General features: G+C 34.5%; 1 protein-coding gene across 2 annotated transcripts in view; it reads right to left on the bottom strand.

The window, feature by feature from the left end:
- The window catches only part of Cdh12 (cadherin 12), a 783,606-nt gene that overhangs the window by 23,069 nt on the left and 736,230 nt on the right, over positions 1-24,307 (bottom strand). For both annotated transcript variants that reach the window (XM_013349767.2, XM_026783769.1), the window contains 2 exons: positions 21,994-22,181; positions 6,091-6,344 (listed from right to left, as the gene is read on the bottom strand). In XM_013349767.2, coding sequence (XP_013205221.1) covers positions 6,091-6,344; positions 21,994-22,181 — 442 coding nt within the window. The remainder of the gene's footprint in view (positions 1-6,090; positions 6,345-21,993; positions 22,182-24,307) is intronic.

Here is a 24,307-nt window from a genome sequence, read left to right as displayed (position 1 = left end):
CCCGGCCCAAATAAATTTCAAATAACCTTGGTAATAAACATTGTACAAAAGTAATTTGATAACTAATAAGTAAAGGGAAAGATGTGTTAAATATGTGTTTCCTCAGTACTGCAAGGTAGTCAATAACCTACCTTTCAGAAGGTAAAACGTAAACACAATTAGTTCAGATTAACGACTTGAACCATAATCACCTGAGCCAGCTTTTTTGTCATTTTCTTAGAAAAAAAAAATGTTTTTAATGTGTTTTTCAGCTATTTATTTTAGTAAAGAAATCCCTGTGTTCCCTAGTGTCCATAAACACAGCTAATGGAAACTAAATACCTTCAGCACATTTGCAAGTAGACTTCATGCAAAAATTGACTCAGAACAATAATTCTCTTGGGAGTCTTAAATACTAAGAATAGCATAGCAGCAGCAAGTCAGACAGAACAAACCCCAGAGATTAGCAAATTCAGCCACTGCTGCAGTTTCTATATTACGACTTGTTATAATGGTTTACTTTTCCTTGAGTGCCATTGAGGTACTTCCTACTAACTTCTACCTTCCTGATCTCACCATGAACATCAATTTACCCATAGTATTTCCGTCTCGTCATTAACATTTTTCGATAGTGTCTGTGAGTTTATTTCCTGCATATCTATAAATGATTTAAGAATACATAATATATGTTTCAGTGGATTCAGTTTAGGCTTTTGTTAAATGAGAGTGGTTAGCTTTATTTATAATTAATGAAATAATCCAGGAATAATAGTTTCTGTCATAGAAACCAAGATATATTTTCTTAGTGTAAACATTAAAAATTCATCCTCATAGACTCTACTTTTCTGGATTATAGTGTAAGAAGTTTTTCATATACTATGCTTATTAATTAGAAGATAGAATACATTTTGCCTGTTTCCTTAAAATAATGATTATTTCAATAGATATTAGAATGAAAACAAACAGTCACAAGACAAATTAAAATGTTATTAAAATACAGAATACCTTTGAGGCTTATATATTATTTCTTTCATTTGGTATTTATAATGAAAAAATTAATGTATGTATCTTAGATCTATCAAAATATCCATGAGGCTTCACCAATACACATAGGACTAAAGGAAACCAAGTATTGCTTAGAGCAGGAGAAACAGTCTTCTCTAGGGGAGAGCCCAATTAGTTATTCAACACCAAATAGTCAGTCCTGAGAATATACATACTAATGACATTATATGAACTGAACAGGTTGTATTCGTGTATTTCAGAATATGTCTGTATATACATGTATGCATGTAAAAACAATTGAAAACATGAGGCAATGGATTTGAAAAAGTATATGGGAAGGTTTGGAGCAAGGATAGAGGACAGAGAAGTGCAATAGCTATGTTATAATCTCAAAAATAAATAAAAAATTAGATGTGTATGAGAGCTGGGGCACGGTGGTGAGTGCCTTCATTTCTGAAAGCAACACAAGGGAGGGAGAGGCAGGAAGATCTCTGTGAACTCAGTGCCAGCCTAATCTATATAAATTCCAGGAAATCCAGCAATATGTGGAAAGAGCCTCTTGAAGGAAAGGAAGGAAGGAATAGAAAGAAGAAAGAAGGAATAAATATTATATATTCCTTCTTTATTCTTCTATCCATGTATATGTATATAAACATAAATATATGTAAACAAACAGTTGTTTATATAAAAACTATCCATGTAAATTATAATTGTGGTCATTCTGGGAGTAATTCCTAAGCTAATTAATAGGGATAAACTTATTTACATAAATACAAGAGTTGAAATACAGAAATCTTTATAGTTTCCTATATGCTTTTCTATCTTTGTGATAACTCTCATAGCTGGAGAGAAGGTTTATAGGCTAAGTGAATTTGTCACCGTGTAGAGGACAATGAGCAAGTTCTGAACAGCTACATGGTAGCTCACAGCTATTCATAATTTCAGATCAGATTCAGTAGTTTTCTTCTGACCCTCAGAGGTGGCAGACACACACATGGCAAGCATACATGCTGAAAAAAAAAGTTCAAAGACTTCAAACAATATGTAAGTCTAAAATACAAAACAAAAGAGTTATTGTACTAGCTAGATAAATTAACACAAATCATGACATTTATTTAAGGAAATGTCTTCACTTTTTATGATGTGTTAGACTGTATTCGAGATGTATGGATTGCATCAGAAGAAATGTATAGACACGATTCCTCTTGTGGAGTTATATACTGATAGAAAAAAAAAAAACACCATAATAAGTCACATGCTCAGTTCTTAAAAGGTGCAAAAATTATAATATATCAGCTCTTCCTTCCTCTTTTTAGCCTCAAAAAATCTCACACAAGCATGTGAAAAACTATGAATAATTTTCTAATGTTTGTCTTTCCCTTTGGATAAGTCAATTATTCATTTTATAAGCAGTTTTAGGGAGGTGGTAATTCTGTTCCAGAATTCTGTTGTTTTGCCGTGCTTAGATTTCTGCACTTGTGATAAAATGTCAAGTTTATTAGATATTATGCTGAAAATTAGCAGATATCCAATGTCTATGTGACTCATGAGATATCTTTTCCTAAAAATGTCAGAATAACAAGCAGAACCTCAAAAAATAGATGCCAGGTAGGAAACCAGACTATAGTATAGTTTGTATTTAAAATTGTTCCCGGAAGGCCTGTATAGTCAATGCTTATTTGCTAGCTGATGGGATAGTGAGAGATGAACATATCACAAAAATTAAAGATTCATCATTTGAATTATCCCCTTGTGAATTCATAGATGGATGGAATACTAGGAGTTAGGGAATTGCTAAATAATGCAGAGTATAGGTGTATGAAATTGATTGGTTTTCCTTCTCAAAAGCCTTTTCTAGTTCTTTTTCTGAAATCAGATGCCATGGGTTGAACAGCTTTGTCTCACTAGAGAGTAATTATCAGAAGTTGCCAAAGTAAGGAAACATAGTGACAACAACTGACTGAACCCACTCAACCTGATCTGAAAATCCCCATTCTCCCTCAAATAAGATATGTTTGGGTACTTAGTCACAGTGCTGGAATATCAGCCATACAACATACCAAACGACAAAGGCTAGCCAAGTGAAGGTAGGAAGAAATGAGCACGGCTGTACTGGTGGTGAAGATGGAATAAGGTCCACCTGTGTCCTATATGATGCATATTAAACCAAAGTAAACCTTTCTGTGGCGGTAGACCAGTTCTTGATAAAGGAATTCCATTTTTGGCTTTTGATGTGATTAGTATGATAAGGGTGACTATGAGATCGGTAAGACTTATAAAAATACCCAAAGAGGAAAATCATGATCAAATGCTGCAAAAGATGGGAAAATAAAACACACAAATATAAAATTGAATAATATGATGTAATTTTACATTTTATAGATTTGAGAACATATTTTTTCCTATTATTAATAAATGAGCAAGTATATTTTTACAACAAAAAAGATGACTCAGGGCCCATGTTTTTCTCAACGGTCATGATTCAAGTTTCTTGTTTACTACAAGGAACTAAGGTTTCATGTCATTCAGTAATATGTTTGTCTTTTGACAACTCCTCACAGGGATCAATTAGCTCCATCTGTGTCTGTTCTTTTGGGGATGTAAGTGCTTTTCATGAGAAGTAAAGTGAGGATATTACTTTAATTAACTTATAGTCAGACTATCAGATGGTAGCATCTGTGACAAAGCCTAAAGAAACAGTGGTTGCAAGATATTTTTTTTTATAAAATATGACTTTCTATTGTTTCCCTCATGTAGCCATGTTTTTGTGTTTTGTGTCTGTCCTATTACCTAATAATATAGTTCACTTGCAGACTTCCCACATTTATTAGTTGAAAATATATTCTTGTTGCTCTGTGTGTATCATTATGCCTTGTCACTGTTCTTAACACAATATCCGAGCAACTTTTATGAAACAACTTTGTGTGTAGTCTAGCTATCCAGGGCCATGGTGAACATAAATATTCTTTTGCTGAACTAGCCATTGTTTCTACCAATAGTTAGACTGTGGAGAGTTAGATATACATTTTCACATTTGTTATAAACATTTAACATTTCTGAAATAACATGTTGTAGAATATTACTTTAACTAGGCAAAGGTGTGTTACGTTAGTTTATGCTGTGAACTACTACTCATTCTGTGTAGAAGTGTGTTACATTTATTTACGCTGCATTTGATTCAATTTATAAAAGTATATTACTTTTGTTTATGCTGCATTTGTTGAATTATGTAAAAATGTGTTGCTGTTTCCCCTTGCCCACCTAAGGTAGATGATTAGTCTATTAAAAGGATGAACAGCAAATAGTTTAGTCAGGAGAGGAATAGGTGAACCTTGCCTGTAGAGAGAATAAATAGGAAGAGAGAAGAAGGATGAGAAAATGGGAGAAAAAGAGAGGGACAAGCTCAGGATGAGAAGTCAGGAAGCTACCAGACAGCCCAAAACTGGGGGAAGCAGAGTGAGACATGCAAAAAAGAAAGAAAGGTAAAAGAAATGTAGATAAAGAGAAACAGGATAATTCAAATTATAAGAGCTAGCAAGAAATAAGAGCTAAGGTAAGGCTAAACATTCAAAAACTATTAACTCTCCATGTCATGATCGGGAGCTAGTTGGTGGTTCAAAAGAAAGCCGGTTATGATAACCATTTAATGTTCTACAAAAAGTAATATAAATCTCTTCATCAGATGTTTTTTATTGCCAATAAAATTCAGCAAGAATGAGAAGGGCTTCAGCAACATGACTGACAAATGACAGCACACCAATATATAGCAGTTTTGTAAATCTCTCACCAATCACTGTATGTCTGTGTATAGTTTTTAAAGGTTTGGTAATAATAAGAAGCATAAAAATAGCTAGTTTCCAGTTAAGAACCTGGAAAGCATTCCACTGAAATATTGAGTTTCCAGTAGTTGTTTGTCTCCCCTTAAATTAATCAGTTGTACTTCTTTTGAGTTCCCACTTGAATAAAATATGATTTGCAGAATATTCCTAGGCACTGTGTGAAGACGTGTAATTGTAGTGGGTTTAATAAAGAGTCGAATGGCCAATAACTAGGAAGGCAGAGGATAAACAGGCCTTCTTGGGACAGAGAAATTGCATGGAAGGAGAAAGCCAGGGTTAACATCCAAATACAGAAGGAGAAGGACACGAAAAAGGAGAGATAAAACCTGTGAGTCACATGGCAATATGCAGATGTATAGAACTGGGTTACATAAAGTTATAAGAGGTATTAGAAACAAATCTAAGTCAAGACTAAATTTTTCATAATTAACACCAAGTCTCTTTGTCATTATTTGGGGGCTTGTGGTCCAAAAAAATCTGGTATAAGATGAAAAGATTGAGTATATTGTTCCAATATCCAAGCCCAGATATAAAAAATGGCATTTCTTATAGATTTGCAAGTTGTGTGGACTTTATCCAGTTAGGATTTGGAATTATGAAGGTAACATTGCTACTTCCTTCCATATATTATATATGGAATAAGAATATGTGGCCCAACCTTACATGACACATACTTTCAAATCTCATAACTTACTTATTTTCAAAGTCTCACTGTTAGATAAGAACTTGCAGAGAATGGTTCTAGCCAAGAATCTCTCCTATGTCTTGTTTAGCTGCTATTTATAGGAGACATTAGATGTGAGACTCTTGTGTTAATAATGAAAAATTTAAGAATTTTGGGAATGTTTATTTGGAATAACTATATTGATTTGATTTGTGAGAAGATAAGAAAGTTGGTGATGTGGATTATAATGTTAAGGGTGGGAGATTTGTGTTGCCTTTTCTAAAAGAATCATGTCTTTAAATTCTCCCATTACTAATCTTGAGAATCGTTTAAATTTGTGTTGCTCAGTCTCTTTTATAAATGACGTTTGAGTGATATGTCCAGCATGACACCACTGTAAACAGTATTGTAGGGATTTTTATTGGTTGTTTCTGTTGAATTTTATAGCAATACTTCTATCCTTATACTAATAAGCATTCATCAAATTTTGTGGCACATTCTCTGCTATTTCTTGGCCTTACCTTTAGTAATTGTATTCATTTTCTCATGTTGGCATAGTTAAGCTTTGCTTGTCTGATGCCCATTAAAAACTGTTCTTCTTACCTAACAGCACTGCTGCCCACATCTAGGTCTTGGGCTGTAACAGCCCCGATGATGGTCCCCACAGGAGTGTCTTCATAAACCTCCATGGTGTAAAGTGGCTTGCTGAACACCGGAGGCTCATCCACATCCAGCACACTAATTTTGACTGTAGCAGTGTCTTTAAAGGGGCCAGCAGAGTGAAAGCGGTGGTCGAGGTGAAGGTTGGAGGCCTCTACTTTGAACGTATATGCCTTCTTCGTTTCAAAATCCAAAGGCTGTAAGAAGGACAAAATGAGGATTCACGTTTACATAGATCTGGGCAGAATTGGTGAATACTGTTTCTAAGCAACCTGTCAGCTGCTCCCAATTAATTACATTTTCAGCTTCCCTTCTTGAGAAACACGGGGCAGAGGAAACACAAGGTAAATATTTAAGAACACTAAAGATCAATAGCATGTAGAAGTAACCTATAATGTTAATTATGTAAATACACAGAATTGAAAATGTCTACATGTGCACATCAAAGTAGACAGGGCAACTTATGTTTCTCCTAAGCAATGTGCAAATATTAAGGAAAATGCTAGTTTGCTTTTATCCAATACTGACATCTACTGGACAAAAGTAAAGATAGGTGAATTTGGAAAAATAGAGCAACAATGAAATTGGATTGTCTGACTATTTAGATTCCAGGTGCATGAAGAATGCTAGACACTCGCTTTTCTTTTATTTTTCCACTGGTACCATTTTCTTTTAAAAGTCTTAAATGCACACATATTTTATTAGGAAGAAAATATAAAAATTTAAAGTAAGTACAATGGTAATTAAAGTTGCTTACATCCCAGGATTATATGCAAGATCAATGTGTACTGAACTGCATTGTCCAGAACACATCACCAAGCATCATGACCTCGAGCATATTGGTAAATTATAGATGACCTTGAAAGTAATCTAAGAAGAAGTCAGTTGTGCATATGCACGGATACAGTTTAGATGGGTCCCACTTGCAAATATCTGTTCTTTCATCTCCATATGACTGAAATCATTGCTGTCTAGGAACATTGTGGCACTTAGGCACATTTTGGGAGGAGTGGCTGTAGACAAGGAATCTCATTATGTCACTTAGGCTGGTTCTGAATTAACAATCAAGCAGTCTCAGTTTCCCTAGTGCTGTGATGACAGGTGGGTCTCACCACACTTAACATTGTGTCCCATGGGCAGCATAACATTGTCCATCCAAGCCCAAAGGAAAGCTAGTTGCCTGGAGAAAGTAACAAATATTGCTCATGTTGAAGAAAGAAGAAACCGCTACAAGCATGAGAATGTTCATCTTGGAAATGTTAGCACAAGACAAGGGAGAAACACATTTTTGAAGGGTCTTCGTGACAAACAAAGGGGTTAGAGAAACAGTTTGAATTCTTAATATTGTAATTTACTTTATAAAAAGGGATTTTCACACTTTCCTTTTAATGGGGTACATGCTGACGGTACATTATGTTTCTTTTATCTTAACATATTCTAGAACAACGCCATAGTGTATAATTAATACATTTAAAGAAGTAAGATTTTCATCATGTACCATTTGAAAGTTCTGAAAGAGAATTATATATAAGATGGGAGGGAGTATATGTTGATTTGAATTAAAAGTTAGTTTTGTAAATGCTCAAAATTCAGAATACATTAAGCAACATAATGTTGAAAATAACAAAAAAAACCCACATTTGTTAATGTCAATCTCACAAACACTTATTTTTATCAGCTTAGTTGTGTGTTTTTCCAGAAAGCAGGCAATATCTCCATCACTCATGCTTGCTCCATTTCTGCTCTCTGAGTCAGCATTGTCTTGCAGGCAAGAAGGAAGTACCTTATATACCTTAGTAATGGCACAGCTTAAGTTTTAAGAAGTGATTAGCATTTTAAAAAAGTTCTCCTGGACAGTAAAGAATTACAGATACGCAATAAATACAAATCCAGATTAGTCACAGGGTTGGATAAATGTATGTAGACTTGGACGAGAGAGGAAAATGAGTATAGAGAGTCATAAAATAAAGTTAACACTTTTTAAAAAAGGTTAAAATCTTTAATGAGACAGTATAGACAGTCAGATTAAAAGGAGTAAAGAAAAACAAGCCACCTAAAGATGTACTATACACAAAGAGTCGGGATTATGTATATTATTGTGTTATATTGAATTTTTTGACTGTGAATGAGCTATCTATATTGTATGGCCTGCTAAGCTAAACCAACGTGTATATTATAAGTGTATCAATATTCCAAATTTGGGTCTAAAGATATATTGCTTTGGAAAAGAGGTTCTTCTTTTGTTTCCACAGAAGATAGATTGCTTCCAGACAAATATGATTTGATGGAACAAGACCCCATGAAAGGTTGCTGTAAATACCACCACAAAGAAAATACTTTGGCCGACAAACAGCAGGAAGCAGTTTGGTGAGATATAACTATGCCCATATTCCAAAATATTGTGCATAAATGTTTCTTTACATTTAAAGGGGGATATGCTATAAAGATGGATACTTTGCATTGTTATGGATCTTGGGTTATTGATATTAACCTAAAAAGTTTTAGGTCAAACTTTTTTTATGTATATGACTGCTCTTGATAAAGTTATTGTGTTTATTCATGTATAATTAAGAAATATAGGTTAATAGATAATCATCTATAATAGTTAAGCTTGTAGTCATGTTAGTTAGATTTTTTAGATGTATAGAGATATATTTCAGTTAGAAAGGTACTCTTCAAATCTTTCAGAGATCTTCAGAATATGGCATTTAAAATGTTTAAGAACATAATACTTTTAATGACAATGAGACACATATGCTCCTGGCAGCACTAATTACTTCAAGAGGAAGATGGGTATCAAAGAGGTTCCTTATGGTGTTGGTTAGCCATTTGGTCAAGAAACTGCTCTTGCTTGGAATGCTTGACTGGATATGAAGGACCCACAGAAAAATAACTGTTGAACTTGCCAAAGGTAAGATTATCCTTCAGGGTTTCTGCTTCATGAAATACTCTGCAAGACATTCTTCAGGATACAGAAGAAAGTGACTGAACTGTCTTTGAAATTTCCTGGTTCATGGAAAAGTCTGCTGGATACTTTGGGCCTCTAGGCTGAAGATGGATACACCAATGGTACAAAAGAACTTGGTGTGATTGTCTAGGCAGTGAGATGTCTCTGTCATTTCTACAGTTTTAGAAGTTGCTTACACTGTACTTTCTGTTTACTTAGGTAATATATCCTCTGGAGTCCTTGATGGAGTGAATAAATTTATAGTTATAGTTTTCCTTAGTTATGATAAAAGATAAAGTAGATACAAATGTTGTAACTGTAATTCTTGCTTGATAACTGTTTTGTTATATGTATATTTACTATGTTAAATTTAAAGCCTTCCTTTGTTGTTTAAACAGAAATGCAGAAATTATATGGGAGGTTCTTCTATGTGTTGCTTTTATTGGTTAATGACTAAAGAAAATGCCTTGGCCTGTTGATAGGGCAGAACTTAGGTAGGCGAGGATTGAATGAATGCTGGGAGAAGGAAGGTGGAGAGAGAAACCATAGAGCCACCACTAAAGTCAGACATGCTGAAACTTTGCTGGTAGAGCACAAACTCATGGTGATATACAGATTAATAGAAATGGGTTAAATTAATATGTAAGAGTTAGCCAATAAGGAGCTAGAGCTAATGGGCCAAGCAGCGATTTAATGAATAGAGTTTCTGCGAGATTATTTTCAGGTGTAAGTTGCCAGGCAGTAGGGAAGTGGTCTCTCCCTACAACAAGGATGCAAGTATGAGTAAAACTTTCTCGTCACTTTTTTCCCTGCTTTCTTCTACAAATTGAAATGCTTATACTTGTACAACTATGAAAATTCATTCCAGATAAACCTGAAATTCATTTATTTATTGGTTTTTTATTGCTTACAAACTTCACCAGTCTGAATGAACTTGGATCCCTACTCATATGTCAATTTCAAGCAAAGAGAGGACAGTGAACTTCTGAATCCCTTTCTCTTTTCTAATAGTCATTATTTTGAAGACAGGCTAGATTATTCCTTTTCAGAACTCCTGATTTAAAACAGTAGGCAAAACTTTAGTTAAGGTTAAGAGAGAAAGAGACAGAGAGACAGACAGAGATAGGAAATAACTTATTTATATGTATAGGTTTGTTATACAACTGAAAATTTACATACTGAGATCTGGAGAGAATTTTTTTTTTTTTTTGGTTTTTCGAGACAGGGTTTCTCTGTGGCTTTGGAGCGTGTCCTGGAACTAGCTCTGTAGACCAGGCTGGTCTCGAACTCACAGAGATCCGCCTGCCTCTGCCTCCCGAGTGCTGGGATTAAAGGCGTGCGCCACCACTGCCCGGCTGGAGAGAAAAATTTTAAGAGAAACACCACAGTTACATCCCAGTCATGGTTCCTTCTTCAAGGCCCTGACACTTAAGCAACCTCTCCTCATAACCCGCTACATCTCAGTAAGAGCGGAGAGAATCAGCAGTCAGCCCTTTGATTGCATGTAACCACTCATTCTTCTTATTACCATCTTAATTTAGGGGTAATGAACTTAATTGGCTAATGATCCCCATAAAGTGCCAGCATTTAAAAGAAGTACAAAATAATCAAGGTTCATTTAGAATTTTAGAAAATGAACTCTTCGTGATGAAACTGAATTTTGTGAAGCTGAGTGTATTTCATTTTTGCACAATAAATACAAAGTAAATGCAAACCTTCTGACACTACTCACAGCCCATCAGATCTTAAAAATTGTTTCTAGATGTTTAAGAAAGTAATTGGGAAAATAGATCGATAGACTGCGTGTGACACCCCTTAGTTAGAAATATGTCACTTATAGCCAGGTTTTCGGGGGAAAATCACGTTGTAAGGAGCTATGCAATAAGCGCTGACAATTTTACTGAAGTGGAATATTTAGTTTTAGTATCTCCCTAAATAAAAAAGAAGAATTAGGCCGGGTAGCGAGGCACACCTTTAATCCAAGCCGGAGGCAGAAGCACACAGATCTGTACCTTCGGGCCAGTTTGGGATACAAATTGAGTTGCAGGACACAGAGAAATCCTGTCTCAAAATAACAATAAACAACAAATAAATAAATACATAAGAGTTTTTAAAGTTATATAGCGACTTTCCCCTTTTACATTTTTGTTATGTCAATACTATGTAGAGTATTACAATCAGATAATTTTTTTCTCAACTTCAATGATTGTAAAAGTTGTTAACCTTTAGGTGAGTTATTCTCCACGTGATTCTAGAGTTCCTGCTTCTACATAATATTATGTAGAATTTGATGGATTTCATTGTCGGCTTTTTGATGAATTTAAAACTAAGTATCACGAGCACACAGAATGCTCCATCGTCGTCATCATCATTATTACTCTGTCCCCAAGGATGGCTAGCATCTGTATTGTGTGATCCAAAACTGACTGTGGGAATGGCCTTTTAATTTAATAGCATATCAACCATCAAGCTATTAAGTGTTAAAGAAAAACAAAGTATACAGTTATAAGGAAGGTACTTATTCATTAGAAATATGATTGATACTCCAATCTAATTTGTTGATGTTTTCAAAGCAAGTGAAGAAAACAGCCTGGGCTACCTTCTCAGAGGCTACTTATGAGGAAGGATACATGTATTCATATAGTCAGTCACAGAAATGATAGAAATTAAGGATGATTACAGACCAAAATCTAGTGCAAAAATAAATATCAGCACTAAACCACAGGCAAATAAAGTCTGCTAGCAATTGTATGCGTGGAAATGGTCCCTAAGGTTCATATCCTGGCAGCAATTCATTATTCCTGTTGAATAGTCCTGAATAAAAGACATGGTCACTAATATTTTGACCAACAGCAATTATCATTAGTCAATCTTTACATCCTCTTGTCCTTTTGCTCCATATTTCGTGATGAACATGCGTCATTTTTCATCAACACAATAAGGCAATCAATCACTCTCACAAAAATACATCCTGCACTAAGAAGATTCTGCCTTGCAGGGTTGAACAATTCTTAATTGTCATTGAAATGGTATGTTTTCAAGGAACTCATGATCAGAAGGTGTCATTATCTGAAAAGGAAGAGATCACTTGTGGACAAAGAATTTGAAACAGAGTTTTTAACAGACTAAGGCAGTCCAGAAACATATTGGCAACATAATCTTGTAAAGTAAACTTACTATTCTTCCTGGAAAATAAAGATAAAGCAATCAGAAAGACATTGGTTTTGGAAAGAATCAGTTTCAGAGACATAGTTTTAAGCTCAGTAATCTCAATTTTTTGTTCGAAAATAGGCATAAGAGACTGAGCATATTTCACAATCAGAGTTCAAGTGTTCAAATCAATATTTCAATAAAATGTGATCAGCACTCAATAATTCAAAGATGTCTCTGTACCAGGTAAGAATGCGCCTGTAAGGGAGAAACAGACTGAAACTTGAACTTTTGAAGTATAATTCCTCCATATGTATATGTGTACAATAAAAGCCAAATTTTCAAGCAAAATATTTTCTAAATAAATTATGTAATTTAAGAAATACAGTTTTCTTGCAGCTTGTTCAAAAAATCTTAAAACAAAACTATTCATTAGATATTCATTCATTTTTTTCTATGCAAATATTTTTACTTGATTCCACATTTATTACAATACTGCCAAATATTGGCAGTTTTAATAAATTAACTTAAAATTAAGTGGCACTATTCCAATGACTGCAATTAATGACCAATATTAAAATCCATCCAGTAGTTGATACAACGCAAACCAAATCAAATACAAAACTGTAAGAACATTTAGTACTTCTCTGCACAGATTCAGCAAATATTTTCCTAAAAATAACAAAATATCTAATCAAATACTATATTATTGATTTTAAAACACACATATGTATCATTAAATACAGTATAAATAATTTCTTAACACAGATTATTCACATGGTAGAACACCTATGCTTTTTAAACTTATGATTTCTAGCAAGCTTTATCTGTCTAAAAGAGTTACCTTTCTTCTTTGAACCACATGTTTTCCATTTGTGTAACTAACTTTATTTTTTAATATTTATAAAATATAGCTAACTTTGTGTTTCATGCAATTAAAAATAAAAAAATCAATATACCAAAAATGAGAACAGTAAGCCAACCTAAAGTACTCCTTTAGCCAATGATAATTTAAAACCTTCTATGTACTAGAGTGATATTTTTTGCTTATGCAGCAAAACTACAAATGTAGTGAACTACTTTTGGGGACATAAAACATAATGAAAACAAATAGTTTAAAAACATGTACCATATGCATCATAGGAGATTATAGTCAAATGTTTGCATTTTGGTAATAAAGAAAGAAGTAGGGAAAAGATTAACGAAGACCTTCATCCTGCAGGGCTTTCTTTGTAGAAAGAATGAAGTGATGAAGTGTAGAACTGCAACCAGTCTGGTGTCCTGTAATCTTACTTATCTGTGTCTGCTGAATATACCCAAAATGGCATCAGAGACTGTGCAGCCTCTTCTGTACCTTGCTGGGGTTGAATGCCAGAGGACTCAAGAGGACATTCAGACGGAGCTTCATACACTCACTTCCGGAGCAAAGGATAGAAAAGAAAAGTAAGTGGGATGGCAGGAAGAGAAGCCAATGCAAAGTTAGAAATGAGGAACAAAGTAGACTTAGGTCAAAATATAGGCTAGATAGTGGAGTGCTAACTGTGATTCTGAAAAAAAAAAAGCTGGCAAAAGTGGGTTCAGTGACTGGAAAGCAGGTTCGCCAGATTCATAGTTAAGGAAGTGTAAAAGAGAAAATAGGAGGAGGAGAATATTTTTTGCATTTATACCTACATTTTATGTGAGGCTTCATATATGCATGTATATCCATGTGGAGATGTAAGTACATGCATTTATACCTTATTATGAAGGACTTCTTGTTTTATATGAGGTCCATAGGACATGTCTTCCATTATTGTTGTTCATCTTATGCTTTTAGGTAGGTTCTTTCCCTAAAACGGGAACTCATCAATTTACTTAGACTCCACTGGCCTTTGAACCCAATGGATCCTCCTGTAACAGCCTCCACAGCATTAGGATTGTAGTCTCATTTCCAAGATGAATATGGATCTGAACCAAGTCCTTGTGCTTAAATAAAATATCCTTTATCTACTTGCAATAATGTCATATCTCTAACTCCAAATATAAAAATTTCTGTAGAGAGCAGATATGGAATATATTGCTATATCGTTTGAATAGTAAGTCAAACTTTAAATATAATATATAGCACAGAAATCTACGTTGAGTATTGCCAAGTTTTAAAAAGTTAGAGTTGAGAATGTTTAGATGTCTAGAAAATTGAATTAAGGATTTTATATGTATGTGCAATACATACATTCATAGTGACTGACAAATATATATAGCATGCGCTGATTGCCACATGCCTGCTGTGCCTGTGGAGGTTAGAATAGTGTCTTGTATCACCTGGTATTAGAGTTATTGACAATTGTGAACTGCCATGGGGTGCTAGACCCCTTGGCAGAGCAGAGGGCACTCTTAACACTCCTCCAGTGCCAGTTAAAGTGTTTTTTAAAGGAAAACCCAGATACTTTTTAAAAGAGAAACCTAATGTTCATAGACATAAAGATTACAACATTTTTTCTTTAGAATAAGACATAACAAAGTAGATACGAAAGTGATCAGAGAAATAGCAGATGCATGTACAAATTTTGTCATGTTCCAGAGTTTTTCTCCAAACCAACCACATGGTGGTGCTAAACTACCGAATTACCTGACAAGGAATGTAAAGTCTTCAATATTGCTAAAAGGAAGAGGAAATTGGAAAGTTACCGGTTAGTCAGCAAATACATTATAGAAAATTTCCAATAGAACTCATTAACACCTGCCCATTGTTTGCAAAAAAAACAAATAATGAATTTGATAACCTATGCTGGAAATCATTCTGCTTTGAATTTAATGTCTTCTATAGTTTATGTAAATGTTAAATAAAACTTGGGCAAGCTAGCATAACAACTTTAAGATTTTTTTGAATTTGTAGAGTTGCTTAAATTATAATAAAGAATAACATTTTGATTTTTTACTTAACAAAGTTATATTATCACTTGTTGGTTAATAAAAGGTATTTTATTGAAATAGTACAGAATTATTGGTGAAATTTTGCATGTTACTAAATCAGACTTTCTGTAGCATAAATGTTCATTCTAATATTATAATTACACAGACAAGAGATAAAACACCAAAAATATTTCCTTGAATAAGTTTGTAGTTTCTGTTTTGAAAAGTTTTTAACTAAATTATGTTTTTATTTGTATAGATGTTAAAGAAATACACAACTTATTCTCACTTATTAATTATTAATTTTAAAAATATAATTCATGCAGCTTTTAAACTATCACATTTTCTTACTCAATGTTACCCATCTCTCACTTTTTACACGAGAACAAATTCGATGACATTTTTATTCTTGTTTTGCTAGCATTCCTATAGCTACAGTTCTCAACAATGTTTAAGATGATTTTGATATTTTATTCTTAGCTCAGTACATTATGATATGAAGTGAGTCAGTGTCCTTATTTTTTTTTTAATATCTGGTGCCTTGAAGAAGTTTTTAAAGTGTCATGGTGTTACTCTGAATTTAAAGTGACAGAGAAATGACATTCTGTCTGAATCTTCATAAAATGAATAAAAGCTGAGTTTAAAACTAAAATAAATAAGGATGTCTTTCTCCATTCTCCTCAGCTCATAGAAACCTGAGCACTGCATTCTTCTACCTACATCACTGCTCCTCCGAGGACAAGAAGGAAATGAAAGTAGTAAATAGGAAGCAAGGGTGAGATAAAAGATAAACCACAATGGAAATGTTCACTTCACAGCACAGAACATTCTAAAGCTTAAAGCAGATGCTAAGAAAGAAAATAATCATAAAAAGCCAAGAACCTCACACTTTATTCCTTAGTTGCATCTCTTAATTTTTTAATTGAAATCTAAAGTAGTTCTTTTAAAAGCACTACATATTCATTTCTCAAATAGAGTTTTGACCTTCTAAATGAATTCGGTGTAGGTAAAACTGTGACTGATGAACTTCGTTGTTCACTGAAACCCTTACATTGGCTTTCCATGTTGAGACTGCAAAGGGGGGAATATTCTAACTAATTTTAGAACATAATGTAACCTGAGGTTTGTATAGACTTTTGTTTTCATCTTTATTTCCATCGAGTGACTTCTAATAATAATAATGTCAAAGTGGCCTCCTACTAATATGTTGATTAGATGTTTGAAAATTCAAAATATACATTTGCCAAAGAAGATAGACAATGTCCTTTAAAAATTAATATGATTTGTTGTTGTTGCTGGGTTTTTGTTGTTTGTTTCTGTTTCTGTTTTTAAATGGCTAATTGATACTCCATTGTACCTATACTTTGGTTGGGAGACACTGAAAAGGGGCATCATGAAACTATTAAAAAAAGTCATACCTGAGTGAAGCAACCCAGACCCAGGAACACAAGCATGGTATGTATTCACTTATAAGTGGATATTAAGTGTTAAGTATAAAGGATAATCATACTACAGTCCACAGACCTTAAAAATCTGAGAAACAAGATCAGCTCAAGGGAGAACACATGGATCTTCCAGGGAAGGGCAAAGAGATTATACAGGTAAATGGGGGAGTGTGTAGGAATAGGAAAAGAATGAAATCAGGGAAGGGGTTAGCAGGAAGTAAAGAGAGTATTAAAAGAGGTTATTGGATACCCAGTTTGCAAACTTCGGGCAAGGGGCTGGAGGTTGAGAATACACACACAGAGACAGACCCACTCACAGACCTTCCAACACTGGTACCAAAAAACCCTTCTTTAATAGCACCATGGAGGCTTAAATACCCTGCAATCAATGGCCAACAGGTAAAAATCCCATCCTTTGATCCTCTCTGCTAGGAACAGCTTCTAGTAAATTCGATTAGAAGGCTCTAGACAGGGAAGAGCAGCTGAAGGCCAGGACTCAATTGGTCCCAACAGTTAGGGAGAGATATGGAAACCTCGTACAATGAAAAACACCCTGAAATCTACGAGGATTACCCTAGAAGAGACCCCTAATAATGGGGGATATGGCTCCTGAACTGGCCATCTTCTATAACCAATTAAGGCTTCCAGTTGTGAGACTGGGACATCAACACATTTGCAAAATTGTTGACCTACAATTTGTCATGCACACAAGACATGCTGGCATAATGGTCATTCAAATGCTGTAGGAGTGGCCAACTCATGACTGGTCTAACTGGAACTAGAGGCAGGACAGCCCAGAGTCAAAGGATAGAACCAAACACTACTGATCAAAACAACAACAAAAATAAATAAATATAAACTAAAAAAGAGTCAATTAAATGATTCCTAATGATATTCTGCTATACTCATAGACCAGAGACTAGCCTAACCCAACAGAGAGGCTTCATTCTGCAGTTAATGAGACCAGATGCAGGAATCCACAGCAAACATTGTGTGCAGCTTGTAGAACCCCACTGAAGATGGGGATGAAGGATTTTAGGATCCAAAGGAGTCAGTGATACCACAAAAACATAGAACACAGACAGAATCAAATACCCAGGGCTCATAGGAGTTCACAGAGACTGAAGCAACAATCATGGAGCATGCATGGGTCCCAGCTAGGTTCTCTGCGTGTATGAGAAGATGTGTCAAGTCTTAATGCAACATCAAAATAAATAAATAAATAAACAAACAAACAAACAAATAAATAAATAAATAAAAGAGTGGATGTTGATCAAGTTAATTTTTTTGGAAATTTCATAAATTTTTCACCTGTATATTTTTATTATTTAAGAACCCTTAGCAAAGTTTTTAATCAAGAAATGCATCTATGAGTGTGCAGGTATAGAAAAATCTTTTTCCATGCAGTATAACATAATCAATGAGCGATGATACCGAATTTTAAGCTTTCTTGCAACATCTGCTGCATTTTTTTTTATTTTAGGTAAACTCTTTAGAGTTACTCAAATGAATGATAAAATTTTCCAAGGAGGCTGAGTATCTATAAAAGCGCACTTTTCTCTTCGAAAATACAGCAGTATCATCATCAGTCCGTGCATCTCATGTCTGTAAGCACCCTATTCCAAGCCTACAGCACTTCAGTGGATTATGTATGTGGTACCATCACTAGGCGATTTCTATCCTTTCTCCTCAGTCACAGTTTTCATTAATGCGACCCGAGTGAATGAGCTTTGGGTCTATGAAAATGATTTAGTCTAAACTCATGGCTGTTTATCATGATCAGTGTCAGAGTTGTACCCTGCTTATTGGTTTTCCTTCTCCTCTTAGGTCTTTTCTCTTCCCAGCATCCTCTCCTCACTTCCCTGACATGACTCTCTTTCTCAGTATTCTTCATCAAAGATTTTGGAAAGATTACTGCTCAGGTTTTCTGGGAACATACATTATCCGAGCATCACAGTGTTAAGCTTGCTTCCTTCAGCTGGAAGTCTTTCTTGACCAATTCTCTAACAGACTCTTCCCTCTATGTGCTTGTTGACACTTTATAGCAATGTATATACTTCCAGCTTTAGTTTACCACTATCAAGTCAGCCCACATCTCAAAACTGCTAGAGGCTGTACAAAAATGTTTCTATTTCAACTTTATCTTCCAAGTCTTGGGTAAGTCTAGTATTCAGTAGCTGCTCCACAAATGTCCACTGAATTTTACTTCGATGTTGGAAAATTTATGGTAATGAATTAGATGTAAATATTGATTTTAATGTCAATACAATGAATAATGTTTTATTACAGGAAGAAACAAGAAACATAAGATAAAATGGATGAAAACCAAACAAATACTCTAGAAAAGAAGCAACCAATGGTCATTCACAGATATGATACCTATGAAGCACAATAACCAAGGTGCAGTAATGGCACATATAACTTGCATGTAAGCAATAGCTTACTAATTTAACTTAAGGCCCACTGATCAGGAGGGAAGTCATGCCTGGTACCAGACAGCTAGCCAACTACCCTTGGCTAGTTAAGTTATGGATTTTGGAGGAAGGCTACAGCTGCTTCTTTACTAATCCATTATAATCCCTAACCCCATAATACTTTATGCCCACAGAAGAGATTAATTCTCATATCTCACTAAGGAAACTTGTCTTTTGGACAGACAGAGAAAATATAGAAAACCACAAACAACTGAAATGCAGAATTGTAGAGCCCAGTCCTGATGGGTATCCCACTATACAGTTTGTAATACTGTGAAAGATGGGGAAAATAGTATGCAAAAACCAAAGGAAAATGGAGTTTGATGCTTGATGTGAGTTTGTGTCTCCTAGGAATGTCACAAGCTACAATAAAGTCTCATCAATATGAGGGATTAAACACAGATTAGCATGGCGACCATAGATATGCTAAAGCACATTTTTGGATGGGTGGTTTGGGAAAAGTCCAGAGGGCTTCTTCCCAATACAAAGAACTATGGGAATCTGAGAAATGTTTAAATAGTGGGTATAGTTATAGTATACCCCACGGAAGAGAGAAACCACATTAGTTAGCCCTGAAAACATGAGATGGAGTTTTTCACTAAACCTAAAGCTTTTCAATTTAGCTATGCTGAATTACCAGTAATTTTCTGGAACTCCAGCCTCATTGCTAGAATTCCAGAATTTTACTGTGTGTGTATGTATGTACGTACGTATGTATGTATGTATGTATGTATGTATGTATGTATGTATGTATGTATGTATGTGGGGGTGTATGTTACTCTGTGTGTGTGTGTGTGCATGGGTGTTTTCCTGTATATTATGCCTTTCTTGTGTTCTTTCTTTGTTTCTTTCTTTTTCATTTTTGTGTGTTAGTTTGTTCATTTTGTTGTCCTCTTCTGTTTGTCATTTTTATTTCCTTATCTGTTTTCTTAAGGAAAAGGGTATGGAGATGACAGTATGCGGGGTTATGAGAATCTCGGATACTGTGGAGAGGATGGGGTAAGCCCTGATCAGAATATATTGGATGTAAACAATTTTAGTTTCAATACTAATTCTTCGTAAAATTCTAACATCTCTTTAGTACAGGCTGCTATAAAATAAAACACACACACACACACACACACACACACTCCAAACTTTTGATAGCTCAAAATGAACTTCATCTTTCAAAATGGAAGTGAAATAAATATCCAGAGGAGAAAACATCAAATCTTACAGCTAAATGTCCATCAGCTGTAGTTTAGAATGTAATTTTATAGACTTCAGAGCTTAGTAAGTCCCATCCCTCTCCTCTTACCCTTACAGCTCACACAGCACTGTCTTAGCCAGAGGCTTGGTCCACTGCAACCCAGCTTGATGAATCATCTATGTCCTGAAAGCTCGTGTTTTGATGCCTCCACCAGTTGAGATTTACCTTCACAGCTACAGTCAGGAGGTTTTTAGTGCCTTTGTTAACTAGTTTTATGTCATTTTGACCAAAGATAGTTAACTGAAATAAAGGAACCTCAATTGAGAAAATGCCTCCATAGTATCCAGCTGTAGGCCACTTCCTTACTTAGTGATTGATGGGAAAGGAGGCCAGCCCTTTGCTGAGTGGTGCCATCCCTCAGCTGGTGGTTCTAACTTCTGTAATATAGCAGGCTGAGCAAGCCATCATAAATAACCCAGCCAGCTTATTATTACCCTCCATGGCTTCTGTATTAACTTCTGTCTGTTTGAGTTCCTGTCCTGATTTCCTTTAGTGATGAACAGTGTTGTGGAACTAATTAAATTCTTTCCTCCTCAACTTGCTTTTGATCATGGTGTTTCATTACCATAATAGAAACCCAAACACAGTGCTTTTCTATGGGTACTTCTTAGAAGTGAAACTTTGTTCCACAGTTCCTAGCTTTATCTGCTCTCTGTATAACCCCCTTTTGTCTTAGTTAGGGGTTTTATGGCTGTGGAGAGACACCATGAGCATGGCAACTCTTAGAAACAAATCGTCTAATTGGGGTAGCTTGTGATTCCAGTTTCAGAGATTCAATCCATTATCATCATGATGGGGAGTATGGAAGCATGCAGGCAGATCCAGAAATTAACCTAATCTATGAAACATCTAATTAAGAATGTGTTCCCATGTGATTCTATATTCTGTCAAGTTGGCAAAACTAAACCTCACTCTCTGTCAGTACCCTTTTCCCTAAGTATTCTGTTGAATGGCATCTCTGTTAGCTATTCTGTCTCTGCCTCCCTGCACCTTCTCCAGTTCTCTGATACTTCCTTTCTCAACTCCCGTTCTGTTTATCTTTCTTTAAAACATTTTACTTTTTACATAATTATTTAAAGATCCCCTCATCACTTTCTTGCTAAATTCCACTAAATCATTTGTTACATTGATCTTCATTTAGAACTTTAGAAAAATGGGCAGAATAAAGACAAATTCCTGATAAAATACTATACAAATTACTTCTCCCATCAGACACAGTTCATTTTCCCCAAAGAATCCTCATAAGCCAGATCTTAGGTGTCCATGCTTATGTCAATTCTTTTCCTTCAAGCTTTGACTAGAATAGCAATGTAATAGTAGTCAATGGCTTTTCTGTCCTAAATCTTATCTACACAAGTAGTAGTCTTTTAAGGTAACATTAACAATTATGCATAATACCAATTACATATGTGCTTCTTTAAGTAGTTACAATTTGATCATTTCAACTATGTTAGCGTAAGCAGTTTTCTCTATACCTTATTTAAAAATTGATCTTAACATTTAAAATGTTACTTGACTAAATTAAGAGGTCTTAATGCTCTTCTGAAGATATACATCTGGAAACATAGATACACATTGTGTGAGCTTATATTTCATAAGTATTTCTAGTTGTAGAAAAGTAGCTATCAGTTTCCCTGCTTTTGTTTTTTATTTATAGTTTGTCAACATTCTGAAAATTCGTCTATATACCTTTTTCAATTTGATGATTCCTTCTTGTGTATCTTCATCTGTGACAATGTCAAACAAATTTCCCCCATCTCCTGGAACAATGTTGTATTCAATTTCTGCGTTTTTTCCAAAATCAGGATCTACTGCCCTTATCCGTCCAATCGCTGAACCAATAGGAGAAGACTCAGGAACTTTCAGGTGGAAGATGCCTAAAAAGAGACACATAATTTGCACAGGCATAGAAATCTGTTTGCTCTGTTTTAAAATATAGATATCAATAGTAAATCACTGATAGCTTTATAAATCAAATTCAAAAATATTTGATAGCTAAAGACTATAATTATATGTAATTGTTTCACTATTTATTTCAGAACGTCCTGATGTAACATTTTAACTATGCACAGTCAGTAATGGAGCATGATAAATCACAACTACTTTGAGAAAATATTCAAATGCCAATTTTATCTAAGTGGATTAATTATTAAACATGATCTTAGAAGCATCAATCAGTATCAATAAGATTAATAAATACCAATAAAATAAGGTAGGATGCAAAACACAGAGAAACCCTAGATAAACACAACATGGATAAATACATAAGTTGGATAGTTACCAAAATTACCTATATTTAGATATTTTTTAGTGTTCTTTTTTAAAAGAATAATATATTCAATTATTTTAAGTCAAGCAAAAATATTCTGTTATGAGCTATATATAGTCCCAAAATTTCATTTCAATGAAAAGCTAAATATAAAATGCTGTAGTTTAATTTCAATACATTTTAACATAAATTAACTTGGAACATTAGAAAATACTTCAATATATTATTTTAATCAAGATTTAAATTTGATACCTCAATTACTTTTAGTATTAAAAAATGGACAATTAAAAAATGGTAATTTCTACCACCAGGTGGAGCAATACTATTACTGAAAAATTGACATTGAAACAGAAACTATTATAAGACTTTTAATGAAGTGTAAGACTGAAAAATAGTATTATAAATATAAACTTTGACATATTAAAAGTTCTGAGATTTCAAATAAAAGTATGTAACTAATACAGCACACAATTATCTTACAGTTTTTGCATTGCCTCAAAGCCCAGATTAGTGTTTTAGTCTATGTTCTGTTGTTACAGTAAGGAAAGGACAAAAATGGAAGGACAAAATAAAACACAAAAGACAAAGTCTTCATTTGTTACTGACATTCCAAGTTCAAATTTCTTTAATGGGCTTTGAACAGCTCTTTTCCACTATGGAAGTATCACTGTTATAGATTGTATTTTCAATTTCTAGTTGCATCAGTTAAAGTTAAGATAGGAAGATAATCAGCATGTTTCTTGTACAATGACATTTCTTTAGAAAATCATCTATTAGGACGTATAAAAGAACATTGTTGAATTTCAGTTACTTTCTTTTGTACTCATTATGTGTAAATGTGTACAAACTTTCAAGTTTTTGTGAACTTAAAGAACATGGTCATTTTCTCAGACAAGATGTCTGTCCTGCCTTTTTAAGATATGTCTGTATCCAGTGAACATTTCTGCAGTAGAATATATATTTGACTTCAAATGCTTAAACATCCACCTACTGTAAAATAAATTTTTGCTTCATACATTGTTATTTATTTCTCACATTGCAAAAGCTTATAAAAGATTTGAAATTAAGGCAAGTAGTAAAACAAGAAAATAAAACAAAATGGAAAACCAAAACTACAAAAAAACAGCCACTTGGCAGATGGCCATGTTTTCCATTGTGTCTTTGCAGATTAGGATAAAAGCAGACATTCAAGTACAGCAAGGTTTTTTTGTAGAAAAAAGGTGTGTAACAGAGGTCTACCCAGCTTGGGTCTCCTACTTCGTCAAGGAAAATGAGAACATGACCACTACTAGATATGGTTAAGGAAAAGAAATGGTTTGTTGTAAGTAGGAAGGAAAGAGTAGCTGGAGACATCTGGAAGAGTCCAGACTTACTTAAACCACGAGAGGAGAAAAGGCGAGAGGGGAGAGAAAAGAAGAGACAGACGGATTGGCAAGCTTACCATGAAAGAAAACATGGACCAAGAGGAAAAGAGGCCAAAGGAGTGTGTACTCAAAATGACTGAATAATTATAGGCTCAGAAACTGGGGGAAGAGAATCGAAGTCCATTCCCTGGGCTGGAGATGTTTAGCATAGGGGATAGGTGCTTAGAGAAGCCATAGGTACTGGGTGATGCTGACCAGAGTCCATTTTGATATGTTAAATAGGGACCTTGCTTAGTCATTTGGTCACTTGCCCTGGGATTGCCTTTAAACCTTTAAATCCAAAAAAGAAAATATTCTTTCTTTCTTTCTT

Source organism: Microtus ochrogaster, chromosome 19, assembly GCF_000317375.1.
Source record: "Microtus ochrogaster isolate Prairie Vole_2 chromosome 19, MicOch1.0, whole genome shotgun sequence".
Taxonomy (NCBI): domain Eukaryota; kingdom Metazoa; phylum Chordata; class Mammalia; order Rodentia; family Cricetidae; genus Microtus; species Microtus ochrogaster.
This window is presented reverse-complemented; position numbering and strand designations above follow the sequence as displayed.